The 15,549-nt window shown below is 47.5% G+C and overlaps 1 protein-coding gene across 1 annotated transcript; it reads left to right on the forward strand.

Annotated features, from left to right (window-relative positions):
* Nucleotides 1-529: 529 nt before the first annotated feature.
* Nucleotides 530-15,022, forward strand: sapcd2 (suppressor APC domain containing 2). The gene is made up of 7 exons (XM_069895551.1): nucleotides 530-1,056; nucleotides 2,700-2,987; nucleotides 4,651-4,778; nucleotides 7,263-7,409; nucleotides 10,944-11,045; nucleotides 11,824-11,949; nucleotides 14,504-15,022. Exons 1-7 carry the CDS (start codon nucleotides 777-779, stop codon nucleotides 14,630-14,632), a joined length of 1,200 nt encoding a protein of 399 aa, XP_069751652.1. The 5' UTR covers nucleotides 530-776; the 3' UTR covers nucleotides 14,633-15,022.
* Nucleotides 15,023-15,549: the final 527 nt, after the last annotated feature.

Consider the following 15,549-nt stretch of genomic DNA (forward strand, 5'->3'; position numbering starts at 1 on the left):
CCTGGACCTTGATGAATGTTTATGCGCCAAATAAGGACGATGAAGTATTTATTACAGATACTTTTATTAAAATTTGAACCAATCGAATGGAAATATTTTAGTGGGAGGGGACTTTAATTGTTGTTTAGATCCTTTGTTGGATAAATCTCCAAAGACTTTAAAGGGCAGGTTTATCATTTTGTGAACTATCTTTCCCAGATTGCTATGGAGCCTGTTTACATTCAAAACAGACATGGTGTAAAGATGTGTAAAGATGTTGGAAGATCAGTCCTGGGATTGATGAATGGAGTTGGGATAGATTCCCTCAATACTTTCTCCTCTCACAGATAAACAGGACAGCAGGCGGACGTTGTGCAATATACACCTTTTTTTTCTCTCTCCATCTTCCAGGTTAAGAGAGTTTAATTTCGGACTCAGCCACTAACATTGCAGGATTTTTCTCGCAGCCAATCAGAGAGGTCGTGGCCAAGGCGGGAAAACCTTTTTGTTACAAAAGTGAACCTCACCGGAAATTGAAGGTAACAATTGGATACAACCGCAATAAACTAACTTGGGACCAGACGGGATTTGTTCCACACTAACCCGGGACCGGACAGAGACGGATTGCGAACCGGTTCCATACTAACCCCCGGGACCCGACGGAAACTAATCGGGATCGGGAACTGGTTCCACGCTAACCCGGGATCAGACGGAGATCGATCGGGAACCGGTTCCACGCTAATCGAGACGAGACGGAGAGTGATTGGGATCGGGACCGAGTTCGCGGCAGCAGGCTCATGGACCCGGCCGCTGAGCCGCTGGAGCTGCCCCGCGGATTCCTGCAAAGTCTGCGGACTCTCTTCGATATCCTGGACGATGAGCGTCGGGGATCGGTCCACGTCCTGGAGATCGAGTCCCGCTGGCGTCGGGGTGGCCAGGCCCTGCCCCCGGGAGTCCTGCAGTGCCTGCGCAGGGCGGCGCCGGCCTCCGGTTACCTGACCTTCGAGAGGTTGGTGGCTGGCCTCCGCACGGCGTTGCTTAGCCCCGGCCGCCACCCGAGGTCCGGAGACAGCGGCGGTGAGGATGGGAGGTGGCTAGCTGGGAGGGTAGAGTCCCATTCCTTGGCAGTCCCTGGGAAGGGGCAGAGGAAGTGGTAACATCTGTAGGGCAGCTGTTCCCCGGGCGCGCAACATTTATTCACAGTAACATCTGCAAAACCAACCTGTGTCATTCATCTTAGAGTTGTCCCATCATTATACAAGATCTGGATAATTTTGCAAAGATTATGGTTTTGTTCCTGAAGCAACTCTGGAATTGTTGCAGATCACATTGGATATTTGGGGATCTACGCATCTTGTACAAAATCTTTACCTGTATTTGCCTTGGAGATTGTCGTTGCTGTGGCGTTGCATGGGAGATTTCTTGGGTACCAGTTAAAGGTCCAGAGGATTGTCCTAAATGGGTGGCAGCTGCAAGTTGTCAATATATAGCTGGGCTGCGTGTCGATAAGGAAAATCTGGGAAACTTGCTAGTTACCTGCAACTGGAATAAAACGCAAAAGTCTGCAGAACCTTGGTTGAAGTAAAAACACAATGCTGGAGAAACTCAGCAGGTCAAACAAATGTCCTTTATATAGCAAAGGTTTCAGGCTTGAGCCCATCATCAAGGTATTATGTATCTTTATCTTTGCAATTTAAAGGACACTATTTGACCTGCTGAGTTTCTCCAGCATTGTGTTTTTACTAGTTACCTGCAACTGTTGGGTTATCCTAGTCTCTGGGACTGCCCCAGCCTCTCTCTGTTAATATGGAACATCTGCTGGAAAGACTCAGCCAGTCAGGCCTCACCCATGGGAAGAGAAATAGAGTTAATAATACAGGTTGAAGATTGGAAGGAGGAGAGAAAATACATTAGTTTAAATTTTGAGATTCTGCACATTTACAAGCACTTGCGGCCCATATGCCAGTACTGCAACCTTAGTGTTTGGCACGTGGGAGGAAGCCAGAGCTCTCGGAGAAAACCTACACGAACTCGGGAGAACATCTAAACTCGTAACAGACAGCGCAGGATTCGAACCTGGGTCGATGACACTGTGATGATTTTCCTCTAACTGCTGTGCTATCCATCCAGATTGAATCTAGAGATGAGATTAACCAATGACGGGAGATTAAGTTGCCTGGGAGTATATTCACTGGAGTTCAGAAGAATGAGAGGTGATCTAATGGATACATATAAAATTATGAAAGGAATAGATGATAGAAAGGAAAGTTGTTTCCATTGATAGGTGAGACCAGAACAAGGGACATTTCCTCAAGATTTGAGATAGATTGGGAAGAACTGCTTCTCGCACAGAGTAATGAACCTGTGGAATTCTCTGCTCAAGGAAAATATAAAATATAGTTAAACCACAGATTTGTATCATAGTGGAGATCAGGATTATGGGAAAAGGCAGGTAGATGGATCTGAGTCCATGGCCAGATCAGCCATGTGGCTCCTATTTCTGATGTTCTTTCTCTGCTCTTGTATTGCAATTTGTTCCATGTTTCCTCACTATCATTGGGACAGGGCCTTTAATGGTGTACCTATCATGGGTCTGGCTTGTTGCCGGAGTCTGCATTGATGAAAGGACAGAAATGGACCTTCCCATGTACCCAGCGTCCCAGGATGTGTATGGAGATTCCTGGCCTTGCTCCAACTGTGTGCTGGGTTGTGTTTTGCAGAGCGGAGGAGGAACGAGGAGAGGGGTGTCGGGGAGCAGGCCTGTTTGGCCACACAGATCCGCATGATTGCTGGTCTTTGTCCTTTACCTGATACTTGCGATGGCCTCAAAGAGAGGCCGAGACCACCCCTGGGGGTGAGGTCCACGAACATCCCAGAGGAGCCAGGGCGACAGCGGGCGCTGGTGGGCGACAAAGAGCATTGTGCAGAGCGGAGGGAAGTGAGGCCAGCGACCTGCTGGGATGTCAGCCAACCACAGGTGGTGGAGGAACGGAGACATCTGAAGACAGGTGAGGAAGGGAAAGGGGAGGGGGGCAGCTTTGAGTAGTATGGGAGCTGCAGTGCAAAATAGTGACTCATGCCATCAGTATTAGGCTATTCCTACCCCTACCTCCCCTGAACCATAGAACATAACAGCACAGGCCCTTCAGCCCTTGATGTTATGTTAACCTACATATTTCTGCCAAAATAAAAATTGGAATCTTCCCTACCCCATAACCCTCTATTTTTCTTTCATCCATGTGCCTGTCTAAGAGTCTCTTAAATGCTCCTAATGTTTCAGCCTCCACCACCACCCCTGGCAAGGCATTCCAGGCACCCACAACTCTGTTTAAAAATAAAAAAAATTTACCCCTGATGTCTCCCCTCAACTTTCCTCCCTTCATTTTGTTAGGATGTCCCCTGGTGTTTGCTATGCACCTTGGAAAACTCTCTCAGGATAACCTTCCCTCCTTCCCCATGTTCCCCTCCCCATCCACTACCAAGTGCATTCCCTTCTCCTCCTCCCCAACTGCTTTGCCACAAGTTCCAAACAATCCCTCCTTTCTTCCTAGCCCCTTCTTCATCTGGACTCTCCCAACACCCCAGAATCAAACATTCCTATGCCTTCTACATTTTTCAATACAGTAAACAATCTGACTTTCTGGCAGTCTTGATCTATGCTTGTCCATTAGCCCTGCCACAGCTCTGGGTCAGGCTTGATTTATTCCTGAAAGGATCCTTCATCAACCATCCTGGCATTCCTCCCTCTGGCAGTGAGACCTGCCATCCTGTGTTTGGTTCAGGTTGGGTCAAGTAAACCATCCAACAATATAATTGGTTCAGGCCTGGCTGCGCCAGTCCCCAGACACTTCTGCATCGACGAGCAAATGTCTGGGGTCTGGGGCCCATGGTCTTGGCCAGCTCCCCTGAAGTTCCAGCAGACAAAGTCCGAGGTGCATAGCTATCTGCAATTTATGACACTCCCGTTTTACTGTTTTTCCCCCAGTTGCCAACAGTTGTGACTGATTTGCTCAATGCTCTGTCACACTCCAAATGACTATTGAGTTAGTAGGTTAATTGACGTAAAACAATCCCCAGAAGGACCAAAACAAAATGTAACCCCTCCCGTTTCATTCCGACACACTCCATCTACCTGGATCGGCTCCCCTGCTCCCACACCCAGCCCCCAATCGAACTGCTGCTACCTTCTGCTTTCATTGTCTTCTCCAAGGGTTGAATCTCTTCTCCCCACCCCACCACCCAGTTCCAGTTGGACTTTCCCCACCTCAGCTCGTCCCCACTCTGGGTCCCTCATTTCCCCCTCCTCCTTGAGCTGTCCCCTCTCCACCTCCCACCCCTGAAGGATGGCAGGGGGATGTCAAAAGAGGAACAGTGACCAGGAGCGTAACAAACTACCTATCCCATTCATTGAGTCGAGAGGTCAGTTAGATCCCAGTGTTGAGGGAAGTGGGTTGGTTCAAGTTTATCATCAAATGGCTGTATTTAAACAACCAGACAAAACAGTATATCTGCCGTCCATAGCCTGAATTTGATGCTCCTGTACCTCCTTCCTGATGGGAGTGAGTCAAAGTTCCTGACCCTGCACCCTCTCCCCCGGGGATACATATAGCTTTGGGTTGCTGCCACCCAGGCTGACCCTCGACCCTCTCTGCTTGTCTTGTGTTTTTGCAGACAAGAAGCCCATGGCGCGCTGCCAGAGCGAAGCCCCCTGCAACAGGACAACCTACAGCCGACGTCAGGGGCAGGGCTGCAGCGAGCCCCGACGTCAAACTATCACCAGCGGGGCTGACTACAGCATGGTGAGTCGGCCTCTCCGTGAGCCTGGGGTGGGGAGGGAGTTTGTGCGGAGGAAGCAGACCTCGGACAGAGGTGCTGTGTCTAACCACCTCCAGGTGGACTCCCTGGGGAGTAGGGGAGGATCTGCACTTCTCTGGTTGTACAAAGCAGGCAGTTTGTGTTTATTTTGCTCAGGCTTTCCCAGCGTTGTTCTCGTCTGTGCTGTGATTAGTCACAGAGTACTGGTCGCAATTCACAGGTTGTGGCACTGCCCCTGTACCCCGTTCTCCCCTTTTAATGTAACCACGTGATAAGGACAAGGACTTTGACCATTCTGTTGGCACCACTTATCCAGGAACTTTTTCATCAGGGTATCTGGGAGGTGGGTGCTTGAAACCTAGCAGCTGATTCTGACAGAGAGAAAAAACACTTGATAAAGGGACCCAACCTGAAATGTTACGTTGACTCACAGTGGATGCTCCAATGACTCGTGCTACAGTGATTCCGGTGAATATTTCTACTGTCACAGTCAACTGGGTCAATAGTTAGATGGTGTGACCACAGGTGAAGCGAGTACAGAGTATCCTGAGAGTACCTCTCAACATTGGGATGGTTGCTTGGAGTCAGAATTGGCTTGGTTGCAGAAAACAAAGGATGGTAGCAGATGGAATGTGTTTTGCCTGGGGATTGGTGACAAATGGTGTTCCACCCAGATTTATCATGGAATCTGTTTTATTCTGGTTTACTGGGTTGGTGCAGAGCTGGGGTGGTGGGGATGGGTCATGGGGGGTGTGCGGGGAGTGAATCACCACTGAGGTGGTGGGTTGGCGGTGGGTGTGGGGGTTGGTCAGTGAAAGTGAGCTGGTGAGGGCATGGGTCAGTGGGGATATATCACTACAGGCTGGGTCAGTGTGAGCTCTTTCTGAGTAGTTCAATGCTTTATGATTTTATTTTATTATATGACTTGGACAAAGAAGAGGAGGGGTGGGTCAGTCAGTTTGCAGATGGGTGAGTGGAAGGAAATGGACAGTCTGGTTAAGGTTGAGACGGGTTGTAAAGGTTTCTTGCCCTGACCACAACTGGGGTTAAAGGTGCCTGCTCAGGGCAGGAAGTGGAGTGGTATGATGGGGAAGCTGTTAGATTGACCTTTTTTACGGGGAGGTGGGTGGTGTGAAATGATCCTTGTTGATGGGGGAATTGTCAGATTATCCTTGTTGATGAGGGGAGCTGTAAAATCCTCTTTGGGAAGTGTGAGATTATCCTTGTTGATAGGAGAGGGGGATGTGAGGTTATCCTCGTTGATGGGGGGAGTTGTAAAATCCTCGTTGGGGAGTGTGAGATTATCCTTGTTAAAAGGGGAGGGGGTGTGAGATTATCCTCATTGATGGGGGAGTTGTTAGATTATCCTTGTTGATGGGTGGGGGGACTCTGAGGTAATTCTCGTTGATGGGAGAGCAGAGAAGCAGTGTGTGGTTTGCTTGGAGAGAGACTGTCACACTGCAAAATCTGCTGCCCTCATGCATGAAGAACAGAACCTAGCAAGTAGCAAGTGGAACGTTGGACTTTATTGCAAAGGCATGGAGTGGAATGGCAGAGAAAGTTTCATACAGCTGTGCATAGACTAGAACTCGAGGTTTGCTCTCCCTATTCACCTATGTTGGACGCACCTCGTGGTGGTTCAGTGGAGTAGTTCCTGGGGTAAAAGGATCCCGTTGTGAGGAGGGATTGAACAGGTTGGTCCCAGAACAATGGAGTTTAGCAGAATGATGAGGAGGAGCCACTTCTGAGTTTTGTAGACAATTGGAATTTCTTGACTCAGACAGATAGGGAGATGGGGTCAAGGACAAGAAAGAAAGAGACAACCTTTTGGTCCGAGGGAACAAACAGACCAAAGATAGCAGATGTAACCTGATGTTTCTGAGTGGTGCGGACTGAGGGACAGGCATGTGCAGTTCCTGTTCCACTCCTATATCCTGTGTATTTTAGTGTTTCTGTTATGGTCAGTCAATTTAAAAAAAAAAATTTAGATGTAGACATACAGCTCGGTAACAGGCCCTTTAGGTCCATGAGCCTGTTCCACCCAAATGACCTGCAACCCCAGTACTTTTTGAAAGGTAGGAGGAAACCGGAGGCCCCCCCCCCCCTTGGAAAACCTACGAAGACACGGAGAGAATATACAAACTCCTTTCAGGCAGCACGGGATTTGAACACCAGTCGCTGGCGCAGTAATAATGTGGCGCCAGCATCTATGCTAATTGTGCCACACTGTTTGTGGCTTGGTTTTGGGTACATCTTCTGTACTGTGCTGTAGTTGGCTGGTTTGCCACAGACTTCCCAACCCATTTTGCAATTGGCCGGTCTGTGGCTAGAATCAATGCTGTAATTGGCTGGTCTGTGGTGGGGTTCCGATTCTAATTGGCTACTGGTTCTGGTTTATTTCCAGGCTGACACTTTGATTTGTCCTCAGCCTTTGTCTGGTGTGTCAACCCTGTTTTCTGTGATTGCAGCTCAAGTGGATGAAGGAGCTGGAGCAGGAGAAAGATGCTTTGCTGCAGGGCCTGGAGATGATTGAATGTGCCCGTGTCTGGTATCTCCATCATCTCCAGGCTGTCCAGGACCATCAGAGGAAGATTGGCCAATCGTCTGTGAGCACAGTGAGTGGCCTCTCCCAATATCAGACTCCTGGCAGTTTGCAAGATCTTGACCACTCAAAAAAAAAATTGCTTTGAAAGAGTTCCAATTTTAAATCAAGAATCACTGATAATGTTTGGAAAACTTCTCTCCAATATTTTTCCAAACTGGGGCATATTGGCTTTTGTACCAAAGGAGGATGCACCAAAGGAGGACAAAGGGATTAATCAAGAGAGCAAAAATAAATTACAAAAGTAAGCTTGCGGCAAATATAAAAACCGACTGCAAAAGCTTTTATAAATATGTCAAGAGGAAAAGATTGGTGAAATCCAGAGTAGGTCCCTTGCAGTCGGAATCAGGGGAATATATAATGGGGAATAAGGAAATGGCAGACCAATTAAATTCTTACTTTAGTTCTGTTTTCACAAGAGAGGATACAAATAACCTCCCAAGGATGTTGGGAAACATAGAGACTAATGCAAGGGAGGAACTGAAAGAAATCAGTATCTCTAAGGACATGGTCTTGGTTGATGGGATTGAAGACAGATAAATCCCAAGGGCCTGATAATCTACATCCTAGGGTACTTAAGGAAGTGGCCGTTCAGATAGCAGATGCTTTAAGAATTATTTTCCAGAACTCGATAGACTCAGGATCAGTACCCATGGATTGGAGGGTAGCTAATATTACCCCACTATTTAAAAAGGGGGGTAGAGAAAAAGTGGGGAATTATAGGCTGGTGAGCCTTACATCAGTAGTGGGCAAAATGATGGAATCCATTATTAAGGATGTAATAGCAGAGCATATGACTAGCAGAGAAGGGATCGGATGGAGTCAACATGGATTTACAAAAGGTAAATCGTGCTTGACAAATCTATTGGAATTCTTTGAGATGGTGACAGGTAAAATAGATGGGGGAGAGCCAGTGGATGTGGTGTACCTGGACTTCCAAAAGGCCTTCGATAAGGTCCCGCATAACGACTGGCTTCCAAAATCAAGGCTCATGAGATTGGGGGCAAAGTATTGATGTGAATTGAGAACTGGCTGGCAGGTAGAAGACAGAGAGTTGGGATAAATGGCTCGTTTTCTGAGTGGCAGGCGGTGACCAGTGGGGTGCCACAGGGATCTGTACTGGGACCCCAGCTGTTCACAATTTACATTAATGATCTGGATGAGGGGATTGGATGTAATATCTCCAAATTTGCAGATGACACTAAGCTAGGAGGGGTTGTGTGCACGGAAGAGGGGGTCAGGAAGCTCCAGTGTGATTTGGATAAATTGAGGGACTGGGCAGATACATGGCAAATGCACTACAATGTGGATAAATGTGAGGTTATCCACTTTGGTAATACAAACCGGAGGGCAGATTACTATTTGAATGGCAATAGATTAAGAGATGGGGAAGTGCAGAGAGACCTAGGGGTACATGTACACCAGTCTCTGAAGGCGAGCATGCAGGTACAGCAGGCGGTTAAAAAGGCAAATGGTATGTTGGCCTTCATATCAAGAGGGTTTGAGTATAGGAACAAGGATACCTTACTGCAGCTGTACAGGGCCTTGATGAGACCCCACCTGGAGTATCGTGTGCAGTTTTGGTCACCTTATCTAAGGAAGGATGTTCTTGCAATGGAGGGAGTGCAGAGGCGATTCACCAGGCTGATACCTGGAATGGCAGGAATGACTTATGAGGAAAGATTGCGCAAATTGGGATTGTACTCGCTGGAGTTTAGAAGATTGAGAGGGGATCTCATAGAGACATATAAAATTCTGGCAGGACTGGACAGAATGGATGCAGATGGGATGTTTCCAATGATGGGAAAATCCAGAACCCGGGGCCATGGTTTGAGGATAATAGGCAAACCATTTAGGACTGAGATGAGGAGGAATTTCTTTACCCAAAGGGTGGTGAATCTGTGGAATTCATTGCCACAGAGGGCAGTAGAGGCAGGTTCATTAAATATATTTAAGAGGGAATTAGATATATTTCTTGTATAAGGGTATTAAAGATTACGGAGAGAATGCGGGGACGGGGTACTGAACTTTAAGATCAGCCATGATCTCGCAGGCTCAAAGGGTCGAATGACCTACTCCTGCTCCTATCTTCTATGTTTCTATGTAAATCAAAGTATTGAGTATAGGAGCTGGGATGTTATGATAATGTTGTATAAGACATTGGTGAGACCAAATTTGGAATATTGTCTGCAGTTTTGGTCACCTAACTACAGGAAAGATATCAATAAGATAGAAAAAGTGCCGAGAAAATTTAGTAGGATGTTGTCAGGACTTCAGGAACTGAGTTACAGGGAAAGGTTAAACAGGTTAGGACTTTATTCCCTGCGTAGAAGAATAAGGGGAGATTTGATAGAGGTATTTAAAATTCTGAGGGGAAATCATAGGTACACTTTTTCCACTGAGGGTAGGTGAGATACAAACCAGAGGACATGGGTTAGGAGTGAAAGGAGAAAGGTTTAGGGGTAATGTGAGGGGGAGCTTCTTCACACAGAGTGGTGGGGGTGTGGAATGAGCTGCCAGCTGAGGTGGTGAATGTGTGCTCAATTTTTAACATTTAAGAGGAGTTTGGACAGGTACATGGATGGGAGAGGTATGGAGACAAGGTACAGGTCAGTGAGATGAGGCAAAACAAAAACAGTTCAGTGTAGACTACAAGGGCCAAAGGGGCCTGTTTCTGTGTTGTAGTGTTCTATGGTTTTATACATAAGCAATGTTTTGGCCTTGAGCCTTTCAACAAGGTAAGAGCAAAATGTAGGCAGGTGTCTGAACAAAATGGTGGGGGTGGGTAGGGGCAGGGAGAGGAGCACAGGCCCACAGGCAGGAGGTAATAGATGGATATGGGAGGGAGGACAGAGCAACAAATCGAGGAAGAGGACATAGTTCTGTGAATGGAGGGGGAAGGGGGGAGAGCTAGAGGAAAAAAGACAGGAATGAGAAGGGGGAGAATGGGGAGTGGGCTAGTAAAAATTGAAGTTGATGTTGCCATCAGATTGGAGGGTGCTCTTCCAATTTATGGCCTTGATTTGCCAGTGCATGAGGCCATGGACAGACATGTCGATGCATGAGTGGTGCGCAGAATTTAAATGGTAGAGATTCCTGTCATTCATGCAGCTGCTCAGGGAAGCCATCTCCACTCTACGCCTGTTTTAAGTGACTATGAAGGGGTTTGTGAACATCCACAGAATCACTCACAGTTTAATACTTGTGAATCAGGAAGATTTTTAAAAGGTTTCAAACTGTGCCAGGAATGGCACTAAATAGCAGGCTGGAAGATATGTGGAGGGAGTGAAGGTGACTGAGTTGAAAAGATTGGTGCCAGGATCTTTCCTGGGAATGGGAAGAGTGGCTCTTCTAATGAAAGCTCCCTCCCTCTGCTTCACCAAGCCCCGAACTGTTTGCAGGGCCAGGGCAGAGGGACTCACTGCTGGCCCTTTCCCAGCCGTAATCCCTTGGGTGCTGGGCATGAGGTGAAGCCAGGCGGGGCAGTGATATGGGCCGGGGTGAAGGGTGGCGTTGCAGACTCTGACCCTTAGTTCTCCTCTTGCAGGGTGAGGCTGCCACGATAGACTCACGGAGATTACACCAGATGTTGCCCAAACTCCAGCTTGTCAGCCGCTGCCTTGCTGATCTCACCTCCTCTACAGCAAAGGTCTGATCCAGCGGGTGATTTCATATGTTCCAATTTCCTTCCCTGCTGCTCCACATGCTTTCCTTGCCCCCTTCTTGCCTGTCCCTGGGTTTCCCTGCCACAGACCCCACCACCCTGTGTTGTTTCTGCCAGGAACTGGTTAACTGAGGTCTCCTGGTGCACACCCTGCTCCCACCCAGAGACAACTATCCACCCCACAATGTTCTCCCCCCACCCACCCAATACATGGGTACCAATTAACCCAATGACCTGCACACCTTTGGGATGTAATGAACGTACAGACTACATATGCACATACACACATACACATGTATATACACATATTCATGTGCGCGCATACACACATGCATGTATACACACACACACACACACACGCTTGTGCGCGCACACATGTACACGCTCACAAAAATTCAGTCTCTGGCCCTACCTACTTCAGAACCATGCCCTTGCTGTGAGCCCGCTGTAAGCTGTGTTCCCACATTACATCAATGATCATTACTCGATACTTACATGGTGCTCTCCTCTGCCCTGAGGTTGCAAAAGGTGCTGAGAAAGTGTGTCCCCACACTTTGTCCCATTCCTGACCATGACTTGCCTGGCCCACTGGATGGTGAGGCCCCTCGTTCCTATTACCCTGCATCACTGCATTAATTTGCAGTGAGGGAACTGTTTGGTGAGGTAATTCCCTGCCCCCTGTCTGCTCTCTGAAGGCCGGGTATGATTGTGATCTCTCTGAGTCTGAGTGTGGTTTCAAACGCTGCTCTGTCCTGCTCCACAGCCACTGGTGAGAACAACCAATGCGGTGACTGACTCAGACTTGCCCATCAGGCCCAGCACTCCAGGCCTCAGAAACAACGCACAGGTGGTCAGTATGCTGAAGGAGCAAAACCGGCAGCTCACCAGGGTGAGATACAGTAGATACAGTGTGGGACTGGAGGAAGGCACTCGCGCCTTGGAACATGTTACCCATTCCCAGCTGGACATTTCCCCACTATTTACCCTCCAAAACTCCTGAATCTTCTTCATTGTTTGCCTCAGAGCTGCCTGTCTTCCCTGCCTTCCTCTCCCATCACAGCAGGTTTTCTTTGAAGGTTGGGCCCTATGTTCCGAACTGATGTAACCCTGCTCTCATTCCCTTAATCGCAAATTGACAAGGCTTGAACCTCTCAGCAAGTCGAGCTGCACCTGTGTAAAGCAGAGTCACCTTTCTGCATTTCTCTGTTCGGATGAAGGATCTAGGTCAGGACATAATCTCTGCATCTCTCCCCATGGATGCTACCTGACTAGCTGAGAATTTCCAGCCTCTGCTTCAGATTTTTCACCCATCCACCCAACTGCTTATAATCAAGGGCAGTTGCCCCCCGGTACTTGTGAGCCCAGCTCCTATTCACCCACTCAGCCACTTCAAATGGAGAACAAGCTTCTGGTAGCCTTTTTTGTACCTGTTCACCTGGCTGTTATCAAACCTCTCAGTCTCCATTTTTCCCCCTCATTTTATTCATTTGTGGACCCCCACCACCATCCTTCTAAGCCACTGATTAAAAGGGCAAGTTGATTAACGGTAAACATAGAAATGATGGAGGAACTCAGCAGGTCTTGCAGAGTCCATGGGAGGTAAAGATATACAGGGAATCCCTGCATTACGAACGTCCGACTTTTGGACAACTCGTACTTATGAACAAATTGTGCCTTCAATTTATGCATGTCCATAATGTTGTCTCACAAATGCCCCTTCTGGTATGCAAGACATCAATGGAACGAGAGTAAGTGTTAACTTTTAATCATGATTTTTTTTCTTTTTCATATAAAGGTAAAATGTATACTATAATATATACTAAGACAAACATTTGACTAACTGATGCTAAATAGAAACCTATTCCGACTTACCTACAATTTTGACTTAAAGACAGACTTAAGGAAAGGAACTCGTTCCTAACCTAGGGACTTCCTGTATTACCAACATTTCAGGCTGAACCCTTCAATGTATGAATAAAAAGCCACAGGTCCCTGTGTTAATTGGATATGATAAGGTTGATCACTAGTTACATCCTGGTGGTTGTTTCAGCTCTCACCACCCAACCAAGCTGTAACATTGGCCCTTGTACCATGAATTCTCACCTGAATTGGCACCTTGTTGAATATTGGCTGCAGCAACATTGGTAGACAGATGAACACAACAGTTGGCCATTCAATAATACTGTGACTGATCATTTACCACTCTCTTGTTGTCTTGACTCCCTCTATCTATCCATCTCTTATCTATTCACAGTGACTAAACCTCCTGAACATCAAAGATCACCTGTCCTATTTAGTCTGCCCTTTTCTCTGTTTATAGAGAGACAATCAAAGAGAAAACATCACATCAGCCCGCTAAGAATGTTGAATATTCAGTGAGAACATCTTTAAATCTACTAAACACGAGAGAAATCTGTTCAATCTCCTCTTGTAGGATAACTCCCCTCCCCACATCTCCATGCTTGGGATCAATCTGATGAGTCTTTGATCTCCCTCCCGAGCAAACATATCCTTAACTTGGGAGACCAAATGTGCACACAATATTCCATAGCCTTTAATTCCCCTACTATGTAAAAATCTATCCAACCTTGTCTTAAATATATTTACTGACGTAGACTCCACTGCTTCAATGGGCAGTGAATTCCATAGATTCACCATCCTCTGGGAAAAGCAGTTCCTCTTCACTTCTGTTCTAAATCAACTACCCTGAATCTTGAGGCATTGTCCCTTAGTTCTAGTCTCCCCCACCAATGGGAATATCTTATCTATGCCTTTCATAATTTTGTACGTTTCTATAAAATTCCCTCTCATTCTTTTAAATTCCAATGAGTACAGTCCAAGACAATCTCCTCATAGGCTAACCCCCTCATCTCTGGAATTAAGTTGGTGAACCTCCTCTGCACTGCCTCCAAAGCCAGTATGTCCTTCAAGTAAGGAGACTAGAACTGCAAGCAGTACTCCAGATGAGGCTTCATCAATACGTTGTATATTTTCAGCATAACCTCCCTGTTCCTATATTCAATCCCTCCAGCAATGAAGGCCAACATTCCACTTGCCTTTTTGATAGCCTGTTGTACCTACAAACCAACCTTTGCGATTCATACCCAAGCACTCCCAGGTCCTTCTGCATGGCAGCATGTGGCAATCGCTTGCCATTTAAATAATAATCTGATCTTCCATTTTTCATTCCAAAATGGATAACCTCACATTTACCACCATTGTAGTCCATCTGCCAGACCCTTGCTGCCTCTGTGAATGGCATCCACACACACAGTCATTCCCAAACAAGGACAACTTCCCCACAATATCTGTTGGATGGGAAGACTCAGGATTTCCTTTGAAAGGAAGGAGCCCTTTCAAAGAGTCTGGGTAATAGGGGTTGGAGGTGAATGGCAGGGAATGGGATGTTGACCAGCTGAGATCTAACCAAAGTTTCCTGGCAGGAGGTGACGTCTAAGAGTGGGCGCATCACACAGCTGGAGGAAGAGAAATCAGCCCTGATCAAGCAGCTGTTCACCGCCCGATCTCAGAGCCAGCAGGAGAGCAGCCAGTTGGACTCCACCTTCATCTGAAAGCCTTTCAGAGCGACTGCAACTCTCCAATTGGGGAAACCCCCACAATGCCTCCCTGGCTCTGGTTCACTGCCCCTTTCTGGGTTCTCTCCGACACAGACTAGGAACAGCCTGCACTCTGTGTGGCAACACTCCTTGCTCCTCATGCTGTGTGTGGACTGGGCCCTCAGAACAGAGGCAGAGCCCCACACCAACTGTCTGGTTGAGGTGGGAAGGGTCCTGGCTGGACAGAGAGTGGAAGATGGCTGCTATCCTATCTGTTGGTGGCTTCCCTGAGATCCTCACCCGCCACACCTTATTCTGTTTACATTACCATCGGTACTCACAGGTTGACCCTCCCAATTGCCGCACAGAGGGAGCATTGACCACTCATCTGTTTACAATAAACCTTCTCACCATGTGGTTGAGTCTGTAATTCACTGCATTCTGAGGTAGGGGTGGGGAGGGGGTTTGGGGGCAGGTTCTGTCAGTCCCACCCCTGGGTAATTCCACCCCCGAGGCCAGATTGGATTTCCACAGACCCTGCATGGGTCAGCCACGTCCCCTGGGTGTGAGGTGAAGCAGAGGTGTCTCCCTCTCACCCTTGCTGGCTGGAGGGCAATCACTTGCATGATGGGTGATTTTTTCAAACCAAAGGTAGTGGTCCACAGGTATTTTCTGCTGTGGAGGCTGTATCTTCTTGGCTTGGCTTCGCGGATGAAGATTTATAGAGGGGGTAAAAGTCCACGTCAGCTGCAGGCTCGTTGCCTAAATGTATTGTGAGGGGGAGGCTGGCTATCCCGCTGTGGGGGTGCAAGGGTGTCCTGTGCATCACCCCAATTCCCAGGCACAGGAAAGGCACTAATAGGGAAAAAAAAACATGTTCAATATTGCCGAGAAATCTTTTGGTGGTCCCAGAGTGGTTACTAATAGGCTAG

This window comes from Narcine bancroftii, chromosome 1 (genome assembly GCF_036971445.1).
Source record: "Narcine bancroftii isolate sNarBan1 chromosome 1, sNarBan1.hap1, whole genome shotgun sequence".
NCBI lineage: Eukaryota > Metazoa > Chordata > Chondrichthyes > Torpediniformes > Narcinidae > Narcine > Narcine bancroftii.